This window comes from Rhyacophila brunnea, unplaced genomic scaffold (genome assembly GCF_057557595.1).
Source record: "Rhyacophila brunnea isolate RB1 unplaced genomic scaffold, BYU_Rbru_1.0 scaffold_13, whole genome shotgun sequence".
NCBI classification, from domain to species: domain Eukaryota; kingdom Metazoa; phylum Arthropoda; class Insecta; order Trichoptera; family Rhyacophilidae; genus Rhyacophila; species Rhyacophila brunnea.
The window spans coordinates 22087989-22114834 of record NW_028232785.1 but is presented as its reverse complement, the minus strand read 5'-3'; the positions used below and the strand labels follow the sequence as shown (position 1 = coordinate 22114834).

Genomic DNA, 26846 nt, shown 5'->3' with positions numbered 1-26846 from the left:
CCCTCTAAAATCAGACAAAATACTAAAATCTTTGTGCTTTATTTGCATGTTCTATAATCAGATGACCTTGATTTTTTTTTCTAGCATAGGTACATGCATGTATAATATATAGACACATAATCCATTGTTCACTCTAAATACCTAATTTATTGACTTACCTACTTTTGGCAGGAACACACGATATATGTCTCTCTTGCTTTAAGTTTTAAAACAAATCCTAAGATACTTACTGGTTACAGCTTGCTTTTATGCTGATTGGCTTTAGAATTGAATTATCTATTACCGATAATGATTTTAGGCTCGAATTTGAATTTATATATTATAACAATGATAGATAGATTTTAGTAAGCTTGCTTTTAGAATTAATTTGTATGGAAAAGTTCCTGAAAATTGAATACATAGAAGACTACGGACAATAATTCTACTCAACTTTTGATGACACACGTTGTAAAAGAGTGACTATAAAATTGGTTTTTTGCTATAAATTGCTGTCCTGTAGTCAACTCCGTTTATATTTTTATGAGTCAGTTCAATAATGATTCCGGCATGTGTGGTGGACATAAATTTACTGTCCCAATTAAGCGACGTAGATTACGATTAGTTCGTTGCTTTGGTTTTTGTTCCTTGAGATTTGGCCTTGATAAGCCGGTGCGCCAAATATACAGTTCTGCCTTTAATAATTGTGTAGGTATTTGCGAGAGTTTATTATATTAAATGTAAATTATTTTTTGTCAAAATTTCTTCACGAGCCATTTTGTGTGTGAGAGGGAAAACGAATCAAGTGTGTCTGAAAAATTATGTGATATTAGATATTATGATCACATAAATAAATGATTTCCGCATGTACACCCTTTTGGGCGGACAAGCAAATGTATATGCCTCCTGCGGATATTTGGTGAACATTACTATTTATTTTAGATTCGTCATTATAAGTGGTTTTAAAAAGTAGGATCGTTAAACTGGATAATGCGAGTAGATGGATCAAATGATATAAATCCTGAGACTTTAAATACACTAATAGACGATCAGAACTTGCTTGAAATACGAAAACTCATGACATACCTACCCAAAAAATCCTCTTATGAAACGCGTATTTTACATCATGGAACAATGGTAGGCATAGGTACAATATAATCACAAGTAGGGAATCCAATCCCGAGCCAAAACCTTGATCCCGGGATTTCGGAATTACAATTTGACGATCCCGGAATATGCTTTTTTTTTAATAGTTAATTTAGAAAATTATATACACAAATAACATAGATAAGATCGGTCAAAAATAATCTAGTATGATTTATACTCTTTAAAACATTTATTTTGTAATATTGTGCAACTTCAATCTTGGTGTACTTGCCAGACCCAGGTTTCGAACCTGGATCCCACGGCGTTATATGATACTATTAGGATCGGACATGGTCGAAAGAAAAAATAAGTTAAATCTTGGAAAAAAGTAGGTTTAATGGAGTGAATAATATTTTTATATAAATAATAATGTAAAAGTAAAAAGTTTTATTTATTTATGAAAAAATAACATGATGTATTCATATGTTATTAAAAGTATTTTTTCTGTTATATTTTCATTTTTATTTTATTTTTCATAAAAATTGAAAAAAATAATCAATCCCGAAAGTTTTGGGATTATGTTTACCAATCCCGGTATTCATAGGTATCGAAAATAGTTCGGGATCCCAAAATTCCGAGATTCGGGATCCTGGGATTGGAATCCCTAGTCACAAAATACCCAATCTGCAATGCGACTTTTCAGGCATTTGCACTTGAGGGTGCAACTCTCTTCCGAAAAGGTCGAATTATATTTTCCTTAGCACGATGTGGGTGGTATAATCGCGACTTTCACCATTTCTATTTGCCGACATTCTATTATCAAAGTTTTCCAGTGTAACGTTTGGTCTCAAGTCTTCAAATGGTGTTATTTTATAATTATAATATCGTCGCACCAACTGATTACTCTTTGAAAATGGTTTTTTTTTAGTTTGTCCCCGGAAACTCAGTAACGACCAGCATTGCGAGTCTCAAATCGTTGTCGGAGAATACTGATATCCAAGATCCTTGGGAAGACCTACAGATCGACAAACATGATAATAAGAAAAATGTCATGGAATACAATGAAAGGTTTAGAGATATAAACGTAATCTGTCGCACTGCTAGAGGTGATATTCCTCAATCGAATGTGAAAATCCCTGAACTATTAGAGGCTGTTATAGAATTGGAAAAAAAATCGTTTTATAAAAAAAATTTCGTGTGTAGTATATGTTTTGATTTTTTTCAATCGTTCGACCAAATGAAATTTCACAAATCATTACATGAAAACACATTAGCGAAAATGAGTAATTCCGAATCAAGGCTGTTTAAATGTGTTAAAAGTAATTACTCATGGAAACGATTTTGTCACATGAAGAGTCAAGAAATGACCCATTCAGTTGAAAAAAAGTTTAAATGTGACAAGTGCAATTACTCATGTGTAAAGTTATGTCACATGAAATCACACAAAATAAATCATTCCAGAGACAAATCATTTAAATGTGTGGCTTGCAATTATCTTTGTGCGAGGTCAAAAAGCATGAAATTGCATAGAATGACTCATTCTGGTGAAAAGCCATTCAAGTGTGAGGAATGCAATTACTCATGTGCAAAGTCAGGTAGCATGAAATTGCATAAATTGACTCATTCTGGTGAAAAGCCATTTAAGTGTGAGGAATGCAATTACTCATGTGCAACGTCAGGTAGCATGAAATTGCATAAATTGACTCATTCTGGTGAAAAGCCATTCAAGTGTGAGCAATGCAATTTCTCAAGTGCGAGGTCAAATCGCATGAAATTGCATAAAATGATTCATTCTGGTGAAAAGCCTTTCAAGTGTGAGGAATGTAACTACTCATGTGCAATCTCAGGTAACATGAAATTACATAAATTGACTCATTCTGGTGAAAAGCCATTCAAGTGTGAAGAATGCAATTACTCATGTGCAACGTCACGTACCATGAAGTTGCATAAAATGACTCATTCTGGTGAAAAACCATTCAAGTGTGAGGAATGCAGTTACTCATGTACAACGTCAGGTAGCATGAAATTGCATAAAATGACTCATTCTGGTGAAAAACCATTCAAGTGTGAGGAATGCAGTTACTCATGTACAACGTCAGGTAGCATAAAATTGCATAAAATGACTCATTCTGGTGAAAAGCCATTCAAGTGTAAGGAATGCAATTACTCATGTGCAAGGTCAGGTAGCATGAAATTGCATAAAATGACTCATTCTGGTGAAAACCCATTCAAGTGTGAAGAATGCAATTACTCATGTGCAACGTCACGTACCATGAAGTTGCATAAAATGACTCATTCTGGTGAAAAGCCACTCAAGTGTGAGGAATGCAATTACTCATGTGCGAGGTTAGATAGCATGAAATTGCATAAATTTACTCATTTTGGTGAAAAGCCATTCAAATGTGAGGAATGCGACTACTCATGTGTACGCAAAGGTAACATGAAGGCACATCAAAGGAAACATTCTAGTGAAATGCCATTCAAACGTTAACTATGTAATTGCGCATTTGTATCGTCAGGTTGCATGAACTTGCATAAAATGACTCATTCTGGTGTAAAGCCATTCAAGTGTAAGGAATGCAATTACTCATGTGTACAGGTAAGTTGCATAAAGGTTCATTAAATGACTCATTACGGAGACAAACCATTTAAATGTGAGGAGTGTAATTTCTCGTCTACACAATAAGGTAACATGAAATTGCATAAAATGACTCATTCTGGTGAAAAGCGATCAAAAGTGTGAGGAATGCAATTACTCATGTGTACAGGGAGGTAAGATGAAGGTACATAAAATGACTCATTCTGGTGAAATGGCATTCAAGAGTGATATTTTATCGATGGCTCAGTTCCATAGTGGGACAACTAGGAATTGGTAGTTTCGAGTAATGGCTGATAAAAGTTTTGACTCGTAGAAAAGTGACGGCTTATTATTTGTATTATCTTTTTAGTGAAATATGTTATGAATAGTATGTAGTTTTTAGGCTGAAGTTGTTTATGCTAATTATCATAATGATTTTAATAGTTTTGAGCAATAATCTGACATAACCCTCTATGGAGCTGACAATTCTGCATGAATACTGACAATAATTAGAATTATCACTATGGAACTGACAACTTTACAATATTGAGTTAACATAATGTTCTTTATTGCCGTCATCTCAAAACATCAGTCACTGATAACAGTATATGCACATATTGGGTAACCACCAGTGGCGAAGGGTGGAGGTAGGCTGTTAAGATTGGACAAAAATAGTTCACAATAAACTCCGTCAGTTATAGGTATTTGTTTTCATTGAACGTCTACAATTATTATTTACAGATGGTGTTGGTAAGTTTTTAAAAATCAATTAAGCTTGCAGTTGATGAAATCCATCCATCATGGCCCCCACAAAGGGGGACTGACGGGGCTCTAGCCTGGGGGCCCGAGCTCAGGAAGGGCCTGGCGTTGCGAGTCGACCAGACAAGTGACACAACAACACATTCAAAACTCAAAATTCAAAAACAAATTCTCAATAGTAAAAGAAAAAGTCGCCTTTCTTCAATAATGTTATTATTTAAAATAATGTGGTTGTACGATATAAATTTTATTGCGTATCGATACTCGCCAACTCCATAATTCAAATGGATGTACTTATTAAAATATGCAAAAAAACATTAAATATACACATTTATTTTACCGCGAACACCATTTGGAAAACGCTATTGTATCACACTGCCTTTATCTTTAGCGATAGGTAGGGGGCCGCCAAAGATCCTAGCCTGGGGGCCCGCTTCAGGGTGTGGGGGCCATGCCATCCATTCCAGTGTCCATTTCTTTACATATTGTATATAGTTTTCCAGTTTTCTTGGCTAATCGTATTAATGGGGCTACAGAAATGTATGTATAGGTCTCTTAGACATCTTTTTTCCTCTCGCTCTATTAACGCATGCATGGCATCATCACCTTAATTTTGGGTATGACCCACAACCAAAAATTTGTGGCAGATTTCTTCAATGAGATCTATTGAATTGACTGCGTACCTACATTAATAGGGAAGCAACGAATTATTTTTTTTGTTGACCCGCATAATTATCCGAATATAATACATTATTTTGTGATGGGTTTACTTGTAAAAAGCTAACAAGCAGCTACCTATTTCGTTTGAACCCCTTTTTCCTAAGCCCTCATGCCATAAGTAACAGTGGCCTTGGTTCTTTGTTATGTCATAGGTATATAGTAAAATTATATGTATTTAACCGGTGTTTATTAGAGAAGCTACTAATGTTTCCGGAGGGCACTGCTAGAACAGCTTGCAGATCGAAGCAAGCAACTTTGACCAAACTCGAAGCAACGTCATTTTCTTTTATATGCTTGTGTAGGTACCTAATTGCTCCTCTTTTCTAATTTTTTCTTCCGGGCTTGAATTTTTAAAAATTCGTCAAGATGTGATACATTGGTCCTTTTTCGGGACAAAAATCCAAATTTAACACCGCGGTGTTAAAAATTGTATCCTACATATGTTTTTTTTACAGGCATATCTTTCTCCGTACAAAATTATTGGTATAGCCTATACATTGTAGCAATGTTCAGGCTTCCATCGAGATACATTTTTTCACTATAAGCTCTACAATAATGGGAAGACATTACTGGAAATGATTTGATGTGATTTCGGATTTTTTCCTTTATTTCATCATCAATTCTCACTCCACCTTTCCCATTCCTTCCCTTTAAATCTGAATGCAACACTCCATGTTTGTGTTTTTATGTGCAATTTCAATCATTGTCTTGCATTTATTATGCTCAAAGTATTCATATATAAAAAAATGCACGCTCTTATTTGGATCCCATTTATATCAAAACAGTACGCCTTGTTAACTGTACGTGTACTACCAGGAGTTTACATTCTGTACTTTGGAAAAACTGGCGTGATGTACCTTAATAAATAAACTCACGTCGTCGATCATCGTCTCCGATCCACCAAAAACTTTGGTGGATTTGTTCCCTTTGATTGAATTCAATTTTATCATAACATGTTAATCTGCACTTCTCAGCACACGGTGATCACGGTGCCTTTAATTTCATTCGTTTTTGAAATCAACACCAGATATATCTACGAAATTAAATTTGTTCTTTTGAAAAATGATATTTACTATTAAAAAATATGTAGGAACTCAAGCTTTGTATGTGCCTACTCAAACATACCTACCGATAATCTTTAAATAAATAAATGAGGTTACCTAATATGATATGAAAAAACATTACTATATTGTCAATTGTCTTGTTTGAAAGTGTGAGGCGCCTGAAATGGATAAGTACCTACTTTTCTTTAGATGTCCCGGTTTGGGGGAAAACATAAATGGTCACATTATGTATAACGCTAGGTCACATGAAATCACACAATGGCTTACTCTGGGAAAAGGCCATTTAAATTTGATGCATTGAATTACAATTCTCAGGTAGCATGAAAGTGCATAAATTGACTCATTCTGGTGAAAACCCTTTTAAATATCGTCGCCTTTGGATAGGTTTATCGAAAACGATATTATGTGAAATGTAAAGGAGAGGACGAAAAGGTTCATTAGGTACCTTATATTTCAATGCTTGTATATCAGCTTTCATATTTATTTATTTTATTCAAAATAGTTTGTATTTGTTTAACAGCAGATTCTGTATTTTAGCAGCGATTGTTGATATCCATAAAATATTACAATGAGTTGAATTTAATATTATATACTTCAGGAAGTATTTTAGTTGTCGGTCATTCAAATTCATTTAAATACCAACGGAGTTTTGTCGGAGGAAAATTGCGACTCCCAATCTTGTGGATACGGCCCTCCAAAATTTATCTCTAGATCCGGAGGTTAATGCTGATTTCAGTCCTGTCAAGTGGTCTTTTGAAATATTCACACATAGTATATAAGACCAGCCACCACCATAGTATATAAGATCCGGTCTTTTCGTACCCTAGAGGGGCCGTTTGTTGAAGGCAGACAGTTCTGTCGGTGTTAGTAACTAATCAAAAAGTGATCGGGAAAAAGACTCACCTGCTTTTCAGAAGCATCTTGTGAACTATTGGAAATTTTGTAATAAAAGTAATCATCGCCGACGAAACCCCAATAACAATACCATGGATTGCCCTCATTGGATAGGAAAGGGAAAGAGCTGTCTATGTGCTTATTATAGTATGGCTGGAGAGCCAAATCGCTCATCTTATTTTTGTAAGCAATGTAATGTACAGCTTTTCATTATTATGTTTTTGAATAATATCACATAAATAGATGTATTTTTGTTAATTGAATTGTAACTTGTCTAATGATTAAATATATTATAATATGTACAACCATTATTTATTTGTTTAATTTGACAAGAAATATATCAAATACATCAACAAAACACCTCATCGGACACTGGTTGATTAAAAAACCTTACATAATTATTATGTATATTACATATTACTTATTTTATATTGATTTTTTTTAGATAGGTACCATAAAATATATAGAGATCAGTTTAAAATGAAGAAAAATGCTTTGCCCTGTAAAGGGTTTACATAAAATGACACGTCCTGATGAAAATCCCTAATGAATACAATGTGTGAAATAATATCCTAAAATACATACTGGTGACAAGTCTTACGTATAAAATGTATCCTCATATACATATTGGTATCAAATGTTTGCGATTTAGTAGGTTTACAATGCAGTGTAGGTATACTTTATCGATGCTTGCGACTTAGGACTGATGAATAACCTTTTAAATGCATTTGTATTCATATAGATGACGCCGCTTTGAATGACTACCTTGTAGTATTGCTATGTAGGTATGTATTAATTTTTGTCAACACCATAACCCTCACAAGGGGGGCCGGGCTCAGGAAGTGCCCGGCGAGGCGAGACGAGAAGACCAGATAAATGAGATACACATCAAAAATTTGCTTGAATATTAAAAAAAAAAACAGCGGCCATAACAACAAAATGGCGACTCACGTTCTAGTTTGAAGGTAACAAAGGTACCTAACTTTACATCACGTCATTTAACGAAGTTTTACGTGATCATTACCTTCTCCTTCTATTTGTGCCATCTCATAGCGGAGGTCGGCCACCATTAAGGCGATCTTATCTTTGTCGTCTGCTACCCGGAACAGTTCAGTGGAGATGCACTCGTACCAATCACGGAGGTTTTTAAGCCACGAAATGCGGCGCCTTCCTCTGCTACGTTTACCGTTGATCTTTCCTTGAATGACAAGTTGGGAATGCTGTACTTTTGTCCTCTCATTATGTGGCCGAGGTAGGTACTGTATTTTCTTCGTTTTGATACTACGTAGAACTTCTCTGTCCTTCCCCATTCGATTGTGAACTTCAACATTTGTCGCCTGGGCAGTCCAAGGAATTTTGAGGATGCGTCTATACAGCCACATCTCGAAAGCTTCCAGTCTCCGTGACATCCTTTGGTTTAGCGTCCATACTTACATTCCATAGAAATAATTGAGAGAATATACCAACGTACCACACGCAGTCTCTGACCTAGGTTAAGGTCTCGATTGCTACGGAGGCATCTCATTTTGAGAAAGGCCCACCTTGCGATCTCAATTTATTCTAATTTTTATTTCCTGAGACTGGTCCCATTTATCATTGACCCATGTACCTAAATATTTATTTATAATGGGCCACACGTTCGATTGGTTCGCTGTTAATGACAAAATTTGTGTTGGTGTCTGGTGTCGCTATTTTTGATACTAGTAATTGTTTTGTTTTCTTGAGGTTCATTTTTAAATCATAAGAATTACTGACCTCATTAACCTTTTCTACCTGTTGGTGTAAACTCTAAGCTACCTATCAGCAATCAGCACAGCATCATCGGCATATCGTATAATGTTAATATTTTTCCCATTTACTAAAATACCATTATCCTTATAAAATATATTAGTACCTACTTATTACTTTTGGCTGCCTACATAAAATTGACGAGGAAGAATCTCTTCACAGCTATTTATATTTACACTGTATTATAATTGAATGCCTGTTTTCATTCGACAATGATTTATTAATCTGTTTGAAGTAAAAGTGGTATCGATATGAAATCGGAATAAAAGTAACGATCCAAGTATCTGTCAAAAAGTATTGATAAATCTTGACAACCCTAGTAAGTCTTAAACGTCACGGGAGAAAGTAATATAATCCTTTGAGAATATATTTTCGATTTAAACACGTCAAATGGATGTCAAACGTGAATCAGGTGAAGGCAAATCCGTGGCAGAACCGCAGCATTGGTTTGAGATATCCAAAGAGTCTCCAAACAGCCCAGACGTTAAGAAGAGAATCCCGACAATGACAGTTGCATATTTGAGGTTAATTTTACTGATATCGAACTATAGGTAATAGATTAAATAAAAAAGCCCATCTAATGGATGTAGCTTAAATTTACGAATGTTTGGGTAAAGAAAAATCTCAGCTCCACTGTTTATAATGGGTTAAATTCATTTTACATTGCTGAAGTATACTTACTTCATCGCATCCATTCGATACACAAGACTGCTATCGAGGGTAGTTTATCATATTTATGTATTGAGTCTTATAATTGTTAAAATAAATTAGCCTTCAAAACTGTATCTCGCTCTAAAAGTTAACACAGCTAAGAGAGGTGTTGTTAAAACATAGGTAGCACGTTTTGACAGTTCAGACGGTTGACTTAATGGAAACTTGTAGGTACGTAGTATGCAGTTTGACGTATCACACTTCACAGTGAAATGTTTTATTACCTTATCATTAAAAAATATATATTATTACCTACCTACTTATTACTTTTGGCTGTCTTCATAAAATTAACGAGGAAGACTCTGTTCACAGCTATTTAATTTTTTTTTTATTATTAAAAGGCTGTTTTGATTCTTCAATGATTTATTAATCTGTTTGAGGTAGGAGTGATGTCGTATCATATCGGAATAAAAGTAACGATCCAAGTATTGGTGAAAAAGTATTGACAGATCTAGACAGCCCTAGTAAGTCTTAAACGTCACGGATGAGAGTAATTATACCTAGTCCATTGACAATATATTTTCGATTTAAACACGTAAAATGGATGTCAAACGTGAATCAGATGAAGGCAGATCTGTGGCAGAACCGCGGCATTGGTTTGAGGTATCCACAGTCTCCAAACAGTCCAGACGTTAAGAAAGAGAATCCTGACAATGAAAGATGCATTTTTGAGGTTAGTTTTACTGAACTATAGGTAATAGATTAAATAAAAAAGTCGATCCAGTCGATAATAGTAGTATCTACTAAAAAACGATGCAGAAGATTGGTTTGAATCTTTGCTTACTTGGCTGCATAAAAAGTTTTTCGAAAAAGTCAATAGATGGCTGAAAATATTAGATTAATTACGGCCTTGAAAAAAAACCGGAAATTTCCGGGTCCGGTTTTAAAAGGAATAAAAATTAATCACGGAAATTTCCGGGTCCGGTATGATTAGGGTTAATTATAACTTATTTGACCAGACGTCCCGTTTTCAGGTGGCGTGTCAGGTGTCCCCGAACGCAGGTTCGGGACGCCAAAATGTCCCATTTTCGAAAAAAAGAAACTTGTGACCAGGTTACATAAATATTACCTATTCACTTACACATTACAAATTCACAGATACAGGGAGTGTCTAAATGGAACACTGGGAATGTTTCAACCGAATTTCATTGGGTGGAGTGTTTCAAACACTTTCGCGCCAATAATTTGGATCACAAAAATTTTCGTATAATTATTGAATATATTTCATATCTGCCCGGCACTAATGCACCAGTAGAAAGTGAATAGAACTTATGAATAAGTTGTAGACGATTGAAAAAACATAGTTGAATGTCGTAATGTTAATTATAAAAGTAAATTCGAAAACATCCAGCCTAGAATTTCATTCGTTTTTGAAATCAACACCAGATATACCTACTAAATTTGTTCTTTTGAAAATATAACATCAGATAAATTTTCATGTGTGTACTTTTCATTAATAAATAAAATAATATGTAAGAACTCAAGCTTTGTATGTGCCTACTCAAACATACCTACTGATAATCTTTAGATAAATAAATGCAATAGGTTACCTAATATGACATGAAAAAACAATACTATCTTGTCATTTGTCTTGTGTGAAAGTATGAGGCGCCTGAAATGGATAAGTACCTACCTTTTTCGGTGTCCCGCTTTGGGGGAAGAAATAAATAGCCACTTTATGTATAACCTTAGGTCACATGAAATCCCCCAATGGTTTATACTAGAAAAAAGCCATTTAATTTTGATGCATTGAATTACTAACGGGTATTCCCAGGTAGCGTGAATTAAATAAATTGACTCATTCTGGTGAAAACCCCTTTAAATATCGTCGCCTTAGGATAGGTTTATCGAAAACTAAATTATGTGAAATGTAAAGGAGAGGAGGAAAAGGTTCATTACCTTATATTTCAATGCTTGTATATCAGCTTTCATATGTATTTATAATATTCAAAATAGTTTGTATTTATTTAACAGCAGATTCTGTATTTTAACAGCGATTGTTGATATCCATAAAATATTACAATGAGTTGAATTTAATATTATATACTTCAGGAAGTATTTTAGTCGTCGGTCATTCAAATTCGTTTAAATACCAACGGAGTTTTGTCGGAGGAAAATAATTGCGACTCCCAATCCTGTGCATACGGCCCTCCAAAATTTATCTCTAGATCCGGAGGTTAATGCTGATTTCAGTCCTGTCAAGTGGTCTTTTGAAATATTTACACATAGTATATAAGACCAGCCACCACCATATTATATAAGATCCGGTCTTTTCGTACCCTAGAGGGGCCGTTTGCTGAAGGCAGATAGTTCTGTCGGTGTTAGTAACTAATCAAAAAGTGATCGGGAAAAAACCGAAGACTCACCTGCTTTTCAGAAGCATCTTAGCACAGGTGAACTATTGGAAATTTTGTAATAAAAATAATCTTCGCCGACGAAACCCCAATAACAATACCATAAATTGTCCTCATTGGATAGGAAAGGGAAAGAGCTGTCTATGTGCTTATTATAGTATGGCTGGAGAGCCAAATCGCTCATCTTATTTTTGTAAGCAATGTAATGTACAGCTTTTCATTATTATGTTTTTGAATAATATCACATAAATAGATGTATTTTTTTTAATTGAATTGTAACTTGTCTAATGATTAAATATATTATAATATGTACAACCATTATTTATTTGTTTTATTTGAAAAGAAATATATCAAATAAATCAACAAAAACACCTCATCGGACACTGGTTGATTAAAAAACCTTACATAATTATTATGTATATTACATATTACAAATATTACTTATTTAATATTGATTTTTTTTAGATAGGTACCATAAAATTTATAGAGATCTGTTTAAAATGAAGAAAAAATGCTTTGCCCTGTAAAGGGTTTACATAAAATGACACGTCTAGACGAAAATCCCTAATGATTACAATGTGTGAAATAATATCCTTAAATACATACTGGTGACAAGTCTTACGTATAAAATGTATCCTCATATACATACTGGTGTCAAATGTTTGCGTTTTAGTAGGTTTACAATGCAGTTTAGGTATACTTTATTGATGCTTGCGACTTAGGCTGATAAATAACCTTTTAAATGCATTGTGTGTTCTCATATAGATGACGCCGCTTTGAATGACTACCTTTATGCTGCAATCTTAATTTAATCCTAATGATTTTGTCAACACCATGACCCTCACAAGGGGGGCCGGGCTCAGGAGGGGCCCGGCGAGGCGAGACGAGACGACCAGATAAATGAGATAAACACACATAGAAAATTTGCTTGTATAGTAAAAACCTTCAGACATATTATTATTCATAGTATCAACACTCGACATCTCCATAATTAAAATGGGTGTAAAAACACTAAACATACACATTAATTTAACCGCGTACACCATTTGAAAAACGCTACTGTAGAGCGTCCCATTGCCTTTATCATTAGCGATAGGAAGGGGGCCCGCCAAAGATCCTAGCCTGGGGGCCCCTTCACGATGTGGGGCCCATGATCAACACTGTAATAATAATTCTGGTTGTAATGTAGTGATTATTGGAATTTCCTACTGGAATAAATTAGAAGTAATTCGTGTTTCCTGCCAAAGTATCGTCAGGCGTCAAAACAACACTAGCTAATAGTAATGGATGTTTCCCTGCTATATCCAGTTTCCTATTCGAATAAATTAAAGCTATGTCTCGTATCTTGCCAAAACTATCAAACATCTGGCGAATAGTAATCATGTTTACTGACACCTGAATTATTGTTATTTTACTATAGATATTAACCAAAATCAATTGTTTCGTAAATGTATCTAGGTAGGTATGCATGCATTTGCATATTTTTAAGATTCCTTATCAAAACAATTCTTTACTCACACGTATTTTGTGATTATTTCAGGTACATGTTCTTCCTATCATTTTAGTTATGAACTTAGAAATTAAATGAATAAATAAACTAGCATTTATTATGATCACTGCCAGAGCCGAGTTAACTAGTCAAAGGTGTGACGTACAAACTATGTGGCGTCAGGCCGTGGACGATTTTTGTTGTTGATTTTACAGAAGCTTTGACTGTCATTTCGCATCTTCTCATCTAAAAGATTCGTCGACCAGGCCCTCACTCCAATCCTGTTAGCACTTTACAATTCTGCCAAGCTCTTCCATCCTACCCACCGCAAGGGCACCTTTGAATTCGTCGACATTCTCAAATATATATCAGCAATTCCCAGACGGTCAAGTTGTTTTTTCCACGAGACGGAGTGCTAATTTTTCCGATTTTACGAACAGGAACGGCGCTCCGGTCCATTTCGAGCCCTAGTTGAAGATTTAGAGGTAACTTGGCATCACGTCATTTAACGCAGTTTTACGTGATCATTACCTTATCATTAAAATATATATATTATTACCTACCTACTTATTACTTTTGGCTGTCTTCATAAAATTAATGAAGAAGAATCTGTTCACAACTATTTATATATTTTTTTTATAATTAAAAGGCTGTTTTGATTCATCAATGATTTATTATTCTGTTTGAGGTAGGAGTGGGTCGATATCATATCGGAATAAAAGTAACGATCCAAGTATTGGTGAAAAAGTATTGACAAATCTAGACAGCCCTAGTAAGTCTTAAACGTCACGGATGAGAGCAATTATACCTAGTCCATTGACAATATATTTTTGATTTAAACACGTAAAATGGATGTCAAACGTGAATCAGATGAAGGCAGATCTGTGGCAGAACCGCGGCATTGGTTTGAGGTACCCTCGGAGTCTCCAAATAGTCCAGACGTTAAGAAAGCGAATCCCGACAATGGCAGATGCATATTTGAGGTTAGTTTTACTGAACTATAGGTAATAGATTAAAAAAGCCCATCTAATGGCTGTTACTTAAATTAACGTATGTTTGGGTGAAAAAAAACAGCTCCACTATTTATAATGGGTTAAAATCATTTTACATTGCTGAAGTATACCTACTTCATCGCATCTATTCGATACACAAGCTGCTATCGAGGGTAGTTTATCATATTTATCTATTGATTGAATAGCCGATATATAAGGTTATAAATTGTTACGTTTTCATTCTTGAATTTTGCTAAAATCAGCCATGACAATTGAATTTAATAGGTACCTTCATATTGAATCTAATAAAATTGGAAACCGTATAGTATACTGGCATCTCTTTCCGATAGTTAGCTCACGGCGAACTGTGTCACGGTGAAATATTTTACGTATCTACTCTACTTACATAACCCAATTAACCGCCTCAATAGGTACTTACATAAATATGATAAAATACCCTCTATAGGAATCTTGTGTATAGAATAGATGCGCACAAGTTTTTTACAGTCTAGATCTACCAATCAGTCAATTTAAAAATAAATGTAAATACATATGCAGCCATCTTGTACTTCTTAAAAGTATTTTTTATTACTGGGTACAATGGCCATTTCGAATACGAAACATGTTTGATTTGTGCTAGTGCTAAGGCAGTCTTCGCATGAAACATATTACAGATATGTCCCTAAATTATAATTTTCTATGAATATTCTGACCGGGTTAATAATAAGTGTGTATAATACAGATATACTCATAAAAACTAGTTAATCATATAAGCCGTCTCTCACATCTAAACTCGCTCGTCTGCCGCACAGCCATAAATCAAACCTTATAGGAACGTCGATCCGATGTCGCATTAGAAGACCACGCACATCTACTTAGCGACAATCGCATTTAACATATTGAAACGTATATATATTTGGATGCGGCGACCGGCGAGCAGGTATAGGAATGACCAATTCGTAGTTGTTCGTATGCATTCTGTCGTCTTCGACTCGCAGTCCGAGAGGCGTGCGATCTGTTGATAGCGGCACTAGAATTTTTTTTTCAAACTAAAAAGACGCATTCGACCAATCAACGTATGTTTGTGAATAACGATGACGTCACATCGACGTATTCAACACGTTGGAGACGAGACGAGTATTGATGTGCGAGCCGGCCAACGGTCACAGTGAAACCGGCAAACCAGCAATCCTTAGCATTGCTTTGGGGTGACTTATTATAAAGGGCGACGAATGAAGGAACGATTATAGGTACTTTTGAGAAATACTTTCTTTGACATATTGTTTTTATTTTTAGAATCCTCCAGTCAGCGAGATATTTATCAAATCTGAGAATATTTTTCAACTTGTTGAAGAATTCTTTGAAGATTCGAAGCGCGAGATCATTAATGAAAACCCCCAACCTGGAAGTTCTTGCTCCTAGTTCATTATGAATTAATAACCTTTCTAAAGATTTAAGCTCACATTAACTTGATCATTGTATTCGTTATCTGATAATAAAATATTTTTTTTTCAGAACCTTCCAGTCGAGTCGTATATCAAATCTGAAGTACCTGAAATCAAAGAAGAGGATTTTAATGACTCAACGTATCAGTTCAGCAATGAATACCCCCAACCTGGAAGTTCTTACACAGCATCACAAAGACCAATCAATCAAGTAGGTGTTTTCTTTTACCTCTGCCAGTGGTTTTTGTTGTGGGGTCGCCGCCAAAGGTTCGTATGTTGATAATTTAGGTTTTTAAGTGTTATTAACGGATTACGTGTTTATATATTATGATAACTATCAATTATTAATATAACTATTAATTATTATATAATTAACTTATTATAAATTAGCGTTATGCTTGATTTTAGTGGGCATGTTAAACGTCAAATTGAAATTACTCCATTTATTATGATTTCGTTATGAGGTAGGCGGCCAAAAGTAAAACATTGATTGATATTTTAAATAGTAATGACGAACGTAAATCATCGATAAATGACGTGTATGTTTGTTTTGTAAGTGACTTATCTTAAGACTTGAAACCAGGACGCGAGCCGCCATTTTGTTGCTATAGTTCGCAGCAGAAGAAAAAAATAATAAACTTGTTATCAGTATAACCACACTAATTTTCGCGGAAATAGTTTATTATTTGAATTTCTTGGATCCCACACTCAAATTTTGCTACAAACGATGGCAGCACCGCCGAGTGGTGTGCAAATGCATAATATTATCTACGGAACGTGTGGTCTATCTATGATTTAATTTTCAGTTGGTGACTACGTCTATGTTTCTGCTTACTGCTCAAAAAATTTAATCATTTCCGTTTTAAATAGGTACGTAAAATGGATGTCAAAGCCGAACCAGATCTAAGCGAATCAGACGCGGAAAGGGAGAATAGATGCAATGTGGCCGGAGAGCGCCCAAACAGTCCGGATACCAGCATTTATATGAAACAAGAGATTTCCGACACTGATAGTCTCGTATTTCAGGTTAGTTTTGTCCAATACTTACTTATATCGAACTATGATAAGATTCAAAGAAAAGTTGCTCTACTGTAGGCGTGTCCTGTCCATAAGCGCGTAAAATTGTGTCTTGAAAATGTAACATCCTTATTTTTTTACGTGTTTTAATGGCCCACATGCTCAGCGTACGTCAAAATGAAGCTTTTATGCTATTTTCGAAGCATGATCCTGGACATTCCTTAAACGTTGTAGATAATCTATTTACATAATTTTGAAGCCTTATTATTAAAACTGTATTTTGCTTTGAAAACCTTTATGCAGCTATTTCTCATGTATTATGTTAATTTCCCCCTGAAATTAAAGATTTAAACTATTCAATTTGACAGACGTCCATCATAACTGTCTGGAATCTAATTTTTACTTACTTTTGTACCACTGTAATCGCTGGTTAAGGACATTCTGATTGATCTGTAGGCATTTGTGGTGTAAGACTTAAAACCACATTCCTTGATACTTTAAATCATTTTATGAGCATATTTGCAACGAAAACAACATTAAAAACTCCGTGAGAGCGGTCCACGGACAAAAATACTCTTCGTGCATGTAATAAACGTCTTATTCTTATCTTTCTCTTCTGGTTGTCAATCGCTTCCCAGCTGCTGAATTCGGTCGAAAAATATAGGGGTACCTTCTGATCGTATGTCTCACGTTTTCGAGGCCAAATAATGTCATCTCCGAAGGGCGGGGAGGGTAGCAATGGTTTAGGTACAATTATTGTGAGTACAGGCTGTTATCATATGGGTGCAAAGTTTTGTCACCAAGAATCAAAATAAGTCGCTTCCGCCGCCAAATGCGGACAACCAACTAGTCTCTCTACCTACGGTCTGGGGGTACATCCCCTTTCACTCAGCGTTGGGGGCTTTGTTACCTGCATTTTCGGTTTTTCACGGCATCTCTCAGAATTTTGTTTGAGCTAAAGACTTTTTTTGCTGGGCGATATTATTATTTCAAGCTATACATAGAATCGAACATCAAATAATATATAATCTTAATTCTATTTACATGTTATTTTTTTATTATTATTAACTTGAACTAAAATTTATTGCATGTTTTGAATTTAGTTTACTTCAATAGTTAATAATTAAGGATTTTACATTTGACGCGAATTGCTGAAGGCTGATAATTAAAAATGGCTTTAATTCTATTAATCATGGCGTTAGCCCAAAAATTTGGTATGTCTCGAAATCATGTTATAGAGTTATTCCTATTTTGAATTTTGATACGCCCTCTAAAATCAGACGAAATGTTAAAGGTGACCTTAATTTTTTTCTAGCATAGGTACATGCATGTTTAATATATAGACACATAATCCATTGTAAACTGTAAATACCTAATTTATTGACTTACCTACTTTTGGCAGCAACACACGACATATGGCTCTCTTGCTTTAAGTTTTAAAACAGCTTGCTTTTATGCTGACTGTCTTTCGAATTGAGTTATCTATTACCGATAATGATTTCAGGCTCGAATTTTATTTGATATATTATTAAAATGATGGATAGATTTTAGTAAGCTTGCTTCTAAAATTATTTGTATGGAAAAGTTCCTGAAAATTGAATACATTAAAGACTACGGAATATAATTCTACTCAACTTTTGATGATCCACGTTGTAAAAGAGTGACTATAAAATTGGTTTTGTGCTATAAATTGCTGTCTTGTAGTCAACTCTGTTGATATTTTTACGAGTCAGTTCAATAATGATTCCGGCATGTGTGGTGATCTTAAATTTACTATCCCAATTAGGCGAAGTAAATTACGATTAGTTCGTTGGTTTGGTTTTCGTTCCTTGAGATTTGGCCTTGATAAGCTGGTGCGCGAAATATACAGTTCTGCCTTTAATATTTAGGTAGGTATTTGCTAGAGTTTATTATATTAAATATAAATTATGTGATATTATGATCACATAAAGTAATGATTTCCGCATGTATACCCTTTTGGGCGGACAAGCAAATGTATCTGCTTCCTGCGGATATTTGGTGAACATTACTTTTTGTTTTAGATTCGTCATTATAAGTGGTTTTAAAAAGTAGAATCGTTAAACGGGATAATGCAAGTAGACGGATCAAATGATATAAATCCTGAGACTTTAAATACACAAATGGACGATCAGAACTCGCTCGAAATACAAAAACTCATGACATACCTACGCAAAAAACCCACTTAACAAAATAGATTATGAAACGCGTATTTTACATCATGGAACAATGGTAGTCATAGGTACAATATAATCACAAGTAGGGAACCCAATCCCGAGCCAAAACCTTGATCCCGGGATTTGGGAATTACAATTTGACGATCCCGGAATATGCTTTTTTTTCAATAGTTAAAATAAAAAAAATTATATACACAAATAACAAAGATAAAATCGGTCAAAAATAATCTAGTATGATTTATACTCTGAAAAACATTTATTGTTAATAATTTGTAAGTTCAATCTATGTGTACTTGCCAGACCCAGGTTTCGAACCTGGGTCCCACGGCGTTATATTCCAAGTGGCTAACATCCTTATTTGTTTATGAAAAAATAACAATGTATTTATATGTTATTAAAAGATTTTTTTTTGTTATATTTTCATTTTTATTTTATTTTTCATAAAAATTGATAAAAATAATCAATCCCGAAAGTTTCGGGATTCTGTTTACCAATCCCGGGATTCATAGGTATCGAAAACAAATCGGGATCCCAAAATTCGGGGATTCGGGATTGGAATCCCTAGTCACAAAATACCCAATCTGCAATGCCACTTTTTAGGTATTTGCACTTGAGTGTGCAACTCTCTTCCGAAAAGGTCGAATTATATTTTCCTTAGCTCGTTGTGGGTGCGTATACTCGCGACTTTCACATTTTCGTTTTGCCGACATTCTTTTATTAAAGTTTTCTAGTGTATCGTTTGGTCGCAAGTCTTCAAATGGTGTTATTTTATAATTATAATATCGTCGCACCAACTGATTACTCTTTGAAAATGGTTTTTTTTTTAGTTTGTCCCCGGAAACTCAGTAACGACCACCATTGCGGGTCTCAAATCGTTTTCGGAGAATACTGATATCCAAGATCCTTGGGAAGACCTGATCGACGAACATGATATTAAGAAAGATGTCCTGGATTACAATGAAAGGTTTGGAGACATAAACGTAATCTGTTGCATTGCAAGAGGTGATATTTTTCAATCGAATGTGAAACCCCCTGAAGTGTTAGAGGCTGTTATAGAATTGGAAAAAAAATCGTTTTATAAAAAAAATTTCGTGTGTAGTATATGTTTTGATTTTTTTCAATCGTTCGACCAAATGAAACTTCATAAATCATTACGTGAAAATGAGTAATTCCGAATCAAGGCTGTTTAAATGTGTTAAAAGTAATTACTCATGGAAACGATTTTGTTACATGAAGAATCAAGAAATGACCCATTTAGTTGAAAAAAAGTTTAAATGTGACAAGTGCAATTACTCATGTGCAATGTCACGTAGCATGAAATTGCATAAAATGACTCATTCTTGTGAAAAGGCATCCAAGTGTGAGGAGTGTAATTACTCGTGTGCAAAATCAGGTAACATGAAATTGCATAAATTGACTCATTCTGGTGAAAAGCCATTCAAATGTAAGGAATGTGACTACTCATGTGTACACGTAGGTAACATGAAGACACATAAAATGAAACATTCTGGTGAAAAGCCATTCAAATGTGAGCTATGTAATTACGCATCTGTGTCGTCGGGTAGCATGAAATCGCATAAAATGACTCATTCTGGTGAAAAACCATTCAAGTGTGAGGAATGCAATTACTCATGTGCAACGTCCAGTAGCATGAAATTGCATAAAATGACTCATTCTGCTGAAAAACCATTCAAGTGTGACGAATGCAATTACTCAAGTGCATGTTCAAATCACATGAAAATGCATAAAATGACTCATTCTGGTGAAAAGCCATTCAAATGTGAAGTCTGTAGTTTCTCATGTGCAAAGTCTGGTAACATGAAGACACATAAAATGAAACATTCTAGTGAAAAGCCATTCAAATGTGAGCTATGTAATTACGCATCTGTGTCGTCGGGTAGCATGAAATTGCATAAAATGACTCATTCTGGTGAAAGGCCATTCAAGTGTGAGGAATGCAATTACTCATGTGCAAAGTCAGGTAGCATGAAATCGCATAAAATGACTCATTCTGGTGAAAAGCCATTCAAGTGTGAGGTATGCACTTACTCATGTGCAACGTCAGGTAGCATGAAATTGCATAAAATGACTCATTCTGGTGAAAAGCCATTCAAGTGTGAGGAATGCAATTACTCATGTGCAACGTCAGGTAGCATGAAATTACATAAAATGACTCATTCTGGTGAGAAGCCATTCAAATGTGAGGAATGTCATTACTCAAGTGCAAGGTCATTTGACTTGAAAGTACATAAATGGACTCATTCTGGTGAAAAGCCAATCAAATGTGAAGAATGCAATTACTCATGTGCAACGTCAGGTAGCATGAAATTGCATAAAATGACTCATTCTGTTAAAAGCCATTCAAGTGGAAGGAATGCAATTACTCATGTGAAAGGTCAAATCACATGAAATTGCATAAAATGACTTATTCTGGTGAAAAGCCAGTCACGTGTGAACTATGTTATTACTCATGTGCGACGTCAGCAAGCATTAAATTGCATTAAATGACTCATTATTGTGAAAAGCTATTCAATTGTGAGGAAGACAAACCATTCAAGTGTGAGGAATGCAAATACTCATGTGCAATATCAGGTAACATGAAATTGCATAAAGTGACTCATTCTGGTAAAATGGCATTCAAGTGTGAGATATTGACATATTCTTGGACTTTCCCTCTTTAATGGGGAGCCGCAATAAAGTTTTGTAGGCCTAAACGTGCAACATGGCTACATAGTCAATTAACAGAATAGGAAAGGCTTATGACGTATCACCTGGCTCTCTGGATAAAAAGGAATATGTTAGATTTACAATACTAATTATAAAATGTACCTAGATATAAAATTTTAAACCAATAGCTTTAAGTAATATATTAAAGTTTCATAGCATTAAAATTATTGTAAATAATTTTGTGATAGGAATAGCTTGTAAATCTATGGAAGATTTTTTTATGAGTTTAAAAGAGATGGATGTAAAAGATGTAAGAGTGGAAGAGAGTTAGCATGAAAGTTCTTTTGCAATAGCTGTACCGTTCTAAAACATTTAAAATTCAATCGAAATCAAAAATCGTAATCACGAGCACACGTAAAGTTGAGTTCGCAAACTCTGGCGTCAAAAATAAAACTAATGTCGGCCATTTATTATTAGAATATAAATGCTATTGAAATATATTTAATTAAGAAACAATATTAAAGATAATAATAAATACATGTCACTGTTTAAGGGGGAAGGTGTTCCATGTCAGCTATTTTCTGGTATTTTCGGAGGTTAAGCCTGAATCTTACGTAAGATTTATAGAAAAACTATTTATATAATTATGAAGCTTATTCATCGGCAAATATTTATGTCAAACATTTGATAACTGCATAAAGTATTTTTATGACGTAAAATAATATTCTTTGGAACCTTGAAATGTAATAATTGATAACGAAGCCATATTTTTGTGACATTAATAGACTGTGTTGATAACCGTTTTTTCCACTAAATATTATGTCAAAACGTTTATTATAGATAGCTTTAATGTTATCAAACATAATGTAGTAAAATATATTCAGTATAATTATAATATTTGCAGTTTCTGTTGGCTCTAAATCTAACGGAATCGACTGGATATTTTGTTATTAAAATATGCGATAATTATAGACATTCCAAATAATCTAAAGCTACGTATCAGAAGGGTTATCATTAATCATTGAATAAATGATGAAATATCTTGTTAAATATAAATTTATAATACTAAATAGATACATTTTAAAAACAACCATTTCACGAAATATTTGACCAACTCGATGGGACGTCAGACCGCCTGCAAATTTGGCGTTAGATGTATGGAATCTTTAGCTGGTGCTATTTTCACTTCATATGACCAAAAAAATACGCCAATCCACGAATATTGTATAAAAATATGTTTATAAAAGTGAATGCTACAAATTGAGCACAAAAATATGTGATACAAACATAAATTCGGACAAATTATTCAAAAGGAAAACATATTTTGACATTTGAGGACAAAACAAAAAAAAATCTGAAGAAATTTGTATTTGCGTCAATTCTACGTTATGTCATACTAAATCATACATTACAATTTTTAACACTGTTGCAATCTATTTTGCCTAATATTGCAACATAGCAATCAGTTTTCTGTCCCTTTCTATAACTATCTCCCTCTACATTCAAAATAATTATGATTGTAGTAGGTATGTATTTTATAAATTGTGATAGATTTTATTTTATTTCAGTGAAATATATCAGGTCGTCCAGTATTGCCATATCTACTAAAATATTATTGGATTGATATTTTAGTAAATAATTGAAAGAAGTTTTTCACCATTTGTATCTACTATTAGTTTTACTATTTTTATTTAATAAATAATACACATGAGGTTTTACGAATTTCACATTTGTTATTAAACATACTTACATAATTTAGAACACCTCAAACACATCGCGAAGTAAAAATATCTATATTTTTTACTTAGCCAAATTATGAATCTACCTAGGTTAGGTACCTACTGATATTTATATTACAGAAAATTTAACTTTTACTAAATTATGAATTTGCGAGATTATAATAATACAGATTATTTTAAAGAATACTTTCATCAAATAATAACATAATAATGGATGCCTGTACTTACATAATATTTTCCAATGAAATATTTTTTTCTTTTAAATTAACTTTAATTTCGAAAGTTTAGCCTGGCAATACTATGAACGTCATTTATTTCAGCGGGAATGCGAAATTTTCATCCTCGGTTTTTGACATAGGTACCTAACAATATTATCACAATTATTTATATCGATTGTACTTACAAAAAATGCCACGAACTCACTATCCGATGGCTGGAAGTTCCAAAAAAAGACGTAGGAGAAAAGATGGAAATATTAATACATTAAAAACACAAAGGTTTGAATTTATTATTTTATAATTTGACATAATTATACATAGTTGAAAAAACCACATTTCACAGAAAATTTTGGTTCACAATATTTATTTATCTTGCAAAAGGAAGTTTTGCGTATTACTTATTAATACACACAATTAAGTATAATGATCATTTGTACTTATATTATGTTTGTGCCATGTCTTATTCGAAATTAGTGTGTCTGTGACAAAAATTATAATCTGGTACAATAATTAATAGCAGCTATACATTTTGTTTTCTGTTAACTATCTACTAAACTAATATTTTTGAATGTATTATAGTATTGATATATTGCCGAAGACTATGCCTGAGCATGGAAATCCTCAAAGCATACTACCTGAACCAGAATTTCATCCCACATTTGAACACGAACACGAAGAATTTATTATAGAAAATGAAATTGAAGATTCAAGCCCTAAATTCCGTGTAGAAGGCCGTAGAATTATAGACTTTTCATATTTTTTCCAACAACTTCAATTAATTAGCCACCATGATTCTCCATTTAATTGTAATTTATCACATTTAGAAATTTTTGGGGAAAATCGGGATAACTTTAGTAGTACATTTTTTATCCAATGTAAACTTTGTGGTAAAAAATTAAAATTATATACCACTGAAATGAACAAAAACAAAATGAATCTGTGTGACGCATTTGTATCCAGTATAATCAGTATCGGCAGTGGATTTTCAAATCTGGAAGAAATGTGTTCAGCAATTGACGTACCATCGATTACAGCAAGAACATACAGAAAGAGTCAACAGAAGGTGTACGAGTGGTTTGAAGAAACCAAAAATAAGAGTATGGAAAACGCTGCGAAAGAAGAGCGACAACTTGCAATCGAAAATGGTGACGTCGATTCTTCTGGTATTCCCATGATATCAGTTGTTGCAGACGGCTGTTGGTCGAAACGTTCATACAGATGCAATTATTCCGCAGCATCTGGCGCTGCCACGATCATTGGTCAAAGAACCGGAAAGATTTTGTACATGTCAGTGAAAAATAAATATTGCGATTTGTGCGCCAAAGCTAAAAATAAAAATATCCCTGCTCAACAACATAAATGCTTTTTAAATTACACCGGTCCGTCAGCTGGAATGGAATCTACAGCAATATTAGAAGGCTTTAAAGAATCTATTAATACACATGGATTGATTTATTCAAAATTGATTGCTGATGGAGATTCCAGCACATACAAAAAAATTCTTGATTGTCACCCATATCCGAATGTAACTGTCGAGAAAGTTGAATGTAAAAACCATTTAATTAGAAATTATTGTGGCAAAATAGAGGCATTAACCAAAGACACAAGATATCCCTTGAATGTAAGAAAAATCATTGCGTCAAGAAAAAGACGTCTGCGGAAAGCCGTCATAGGTGCAATCAAGTATAGAAAACTACAAGATAGTACTTTCGAAGAAAAGGTTATCGCTTTGAAAAAAGATTTAATTAATGGACCGCACCATGTTTTTGGAGACCATACTTCTTGTCTACCATATTTTTGTACAAATGAACCAAATACAGAGGACATGCTTGATGTAAATTATGTACCAGCATTGAAAGAATGCAGTCTATTTTCTCAATTAATGATATATAATTCTCGTTTGGTGCTAAATTCAAAAAGTTTAATTTATAATTTTTCTACTAATATTTCAGAATCTTTTAATAACATGATTGCAAAATTTGTAGGCGGCAAGAGAATTAACTACTCTCAAAGACAATCGTACATGGGACGATGTGCAGCGGCGGTAATCGCATTTAATACAAATAAGTTACATTGCACAATTCAAAAACAAGTTTATAAAAATAGCCCAAAAGCCTTCATAAATCGCTTAGAATCAAGAAGGTTGAAAAAAAATAAAAAAAAAATAGGAAAACCTTGGCGAAAACCAATACATTCTGTTCCTTTATCTAATCCAGATTATGGAGAGAGTTGCCAAAAACCTGATATGGACAAAAATCAATATCAATTGAAAAGAAACTTTTTTGAAAAAACTCAAACTGACAAACTATGAGAGGAGGGATATAGAAAGACGCACTTTATTACAATCTGAATGTGCAGAATGGCTAGAAAGGCGACGAAACCTTCTTACTGCCTCTGTTTTTGGAAAGGTGTGTAAGCGGCGAGAAAATACAAAATTTGGGCCTTTGGTAAAACGTTTATTATATAGCCAATCATTAGCCAACGTGAAAGCGGTAAAATATGGTAAAGAAAATGAATCAATAGCTTTACAACAGCTTAGTGTACAAGAACGAATTAAGATTGAGAGATGTGGATTGTTTATCGATGATGTGTATGATTTTATCGGTGCAACGCCAGATGGCATCAGCGATGATGATACAATTATTGAAATAAAATGTCCTTTCTCAGCTGCTGGAATAAGTGCAGATGAAGCTATTGTACAGAAAAAAATTAAATTTTGGAAAGTAGATAAAGACAGGAATATGGTAATAGATAAAAATCACGATTGGTACTTCCAGATTCAGGGGCAGCTTCATATTACTAAGAAAGATGTCTGTTTATTTGGAGTTTGGACGGGACATAATTTTCCTGTTAAAATAGAATTAATCAAAAAAGACGAGACATTTTGGATTGAAAAAAAGATATATCACTTTTATATGAATTGTCTACTGCCAGAAATAGTAGATCCCAGAACCAGTAGATCTATGAATATTAGAGAACCAGAAAGGCTGACTTTCTAAATTTTTATTTTAAATTTTATTATGCTTAATATATTTTCAACAAGTCTATATTACATCACTATTTTATAGTTCATCAAGATATATCTAATTTACTAATATAGTTTACTGTTACTAGACACCCACAACGAGTGTAATTTTATGAAATTCAAAATAAT

The 26846-nt window shown here is 33.9% G+C and overlaps 1 protein-coding gene across 1 annotated transcript in view; it reads left to right on the top strand.

The window, feature by feature from the left end:
• LOC147076930 (uncharacterized) overlaps nt 1–22066 on the top strand; it is a 28352-nt gene extending 6286 nt beyond the window's left edge. Inside the window, exons 4-8 of the mRNA XM_085940945.1 lie at nt 1991–2146; nt 15927–16067; nt 16727–16882; nt 19896–20070; nt 21984–22066. Of these exons, the coding sequence (XP_085797071.1) occupies nt 1991–2146; nt 15927–16067; nt 16727–16882; nt 19896–20070; nt 21984–22066 (711 nt within the window). The remainder of the gene's footprint in view (nt 1–1990; nt 2147–15926; nt 16068–16726; nt 16883–19895; nt 20071–21983) is intronic.
• Nucleotides 22067–26846: the final 4780 nt, after the last annotated feature.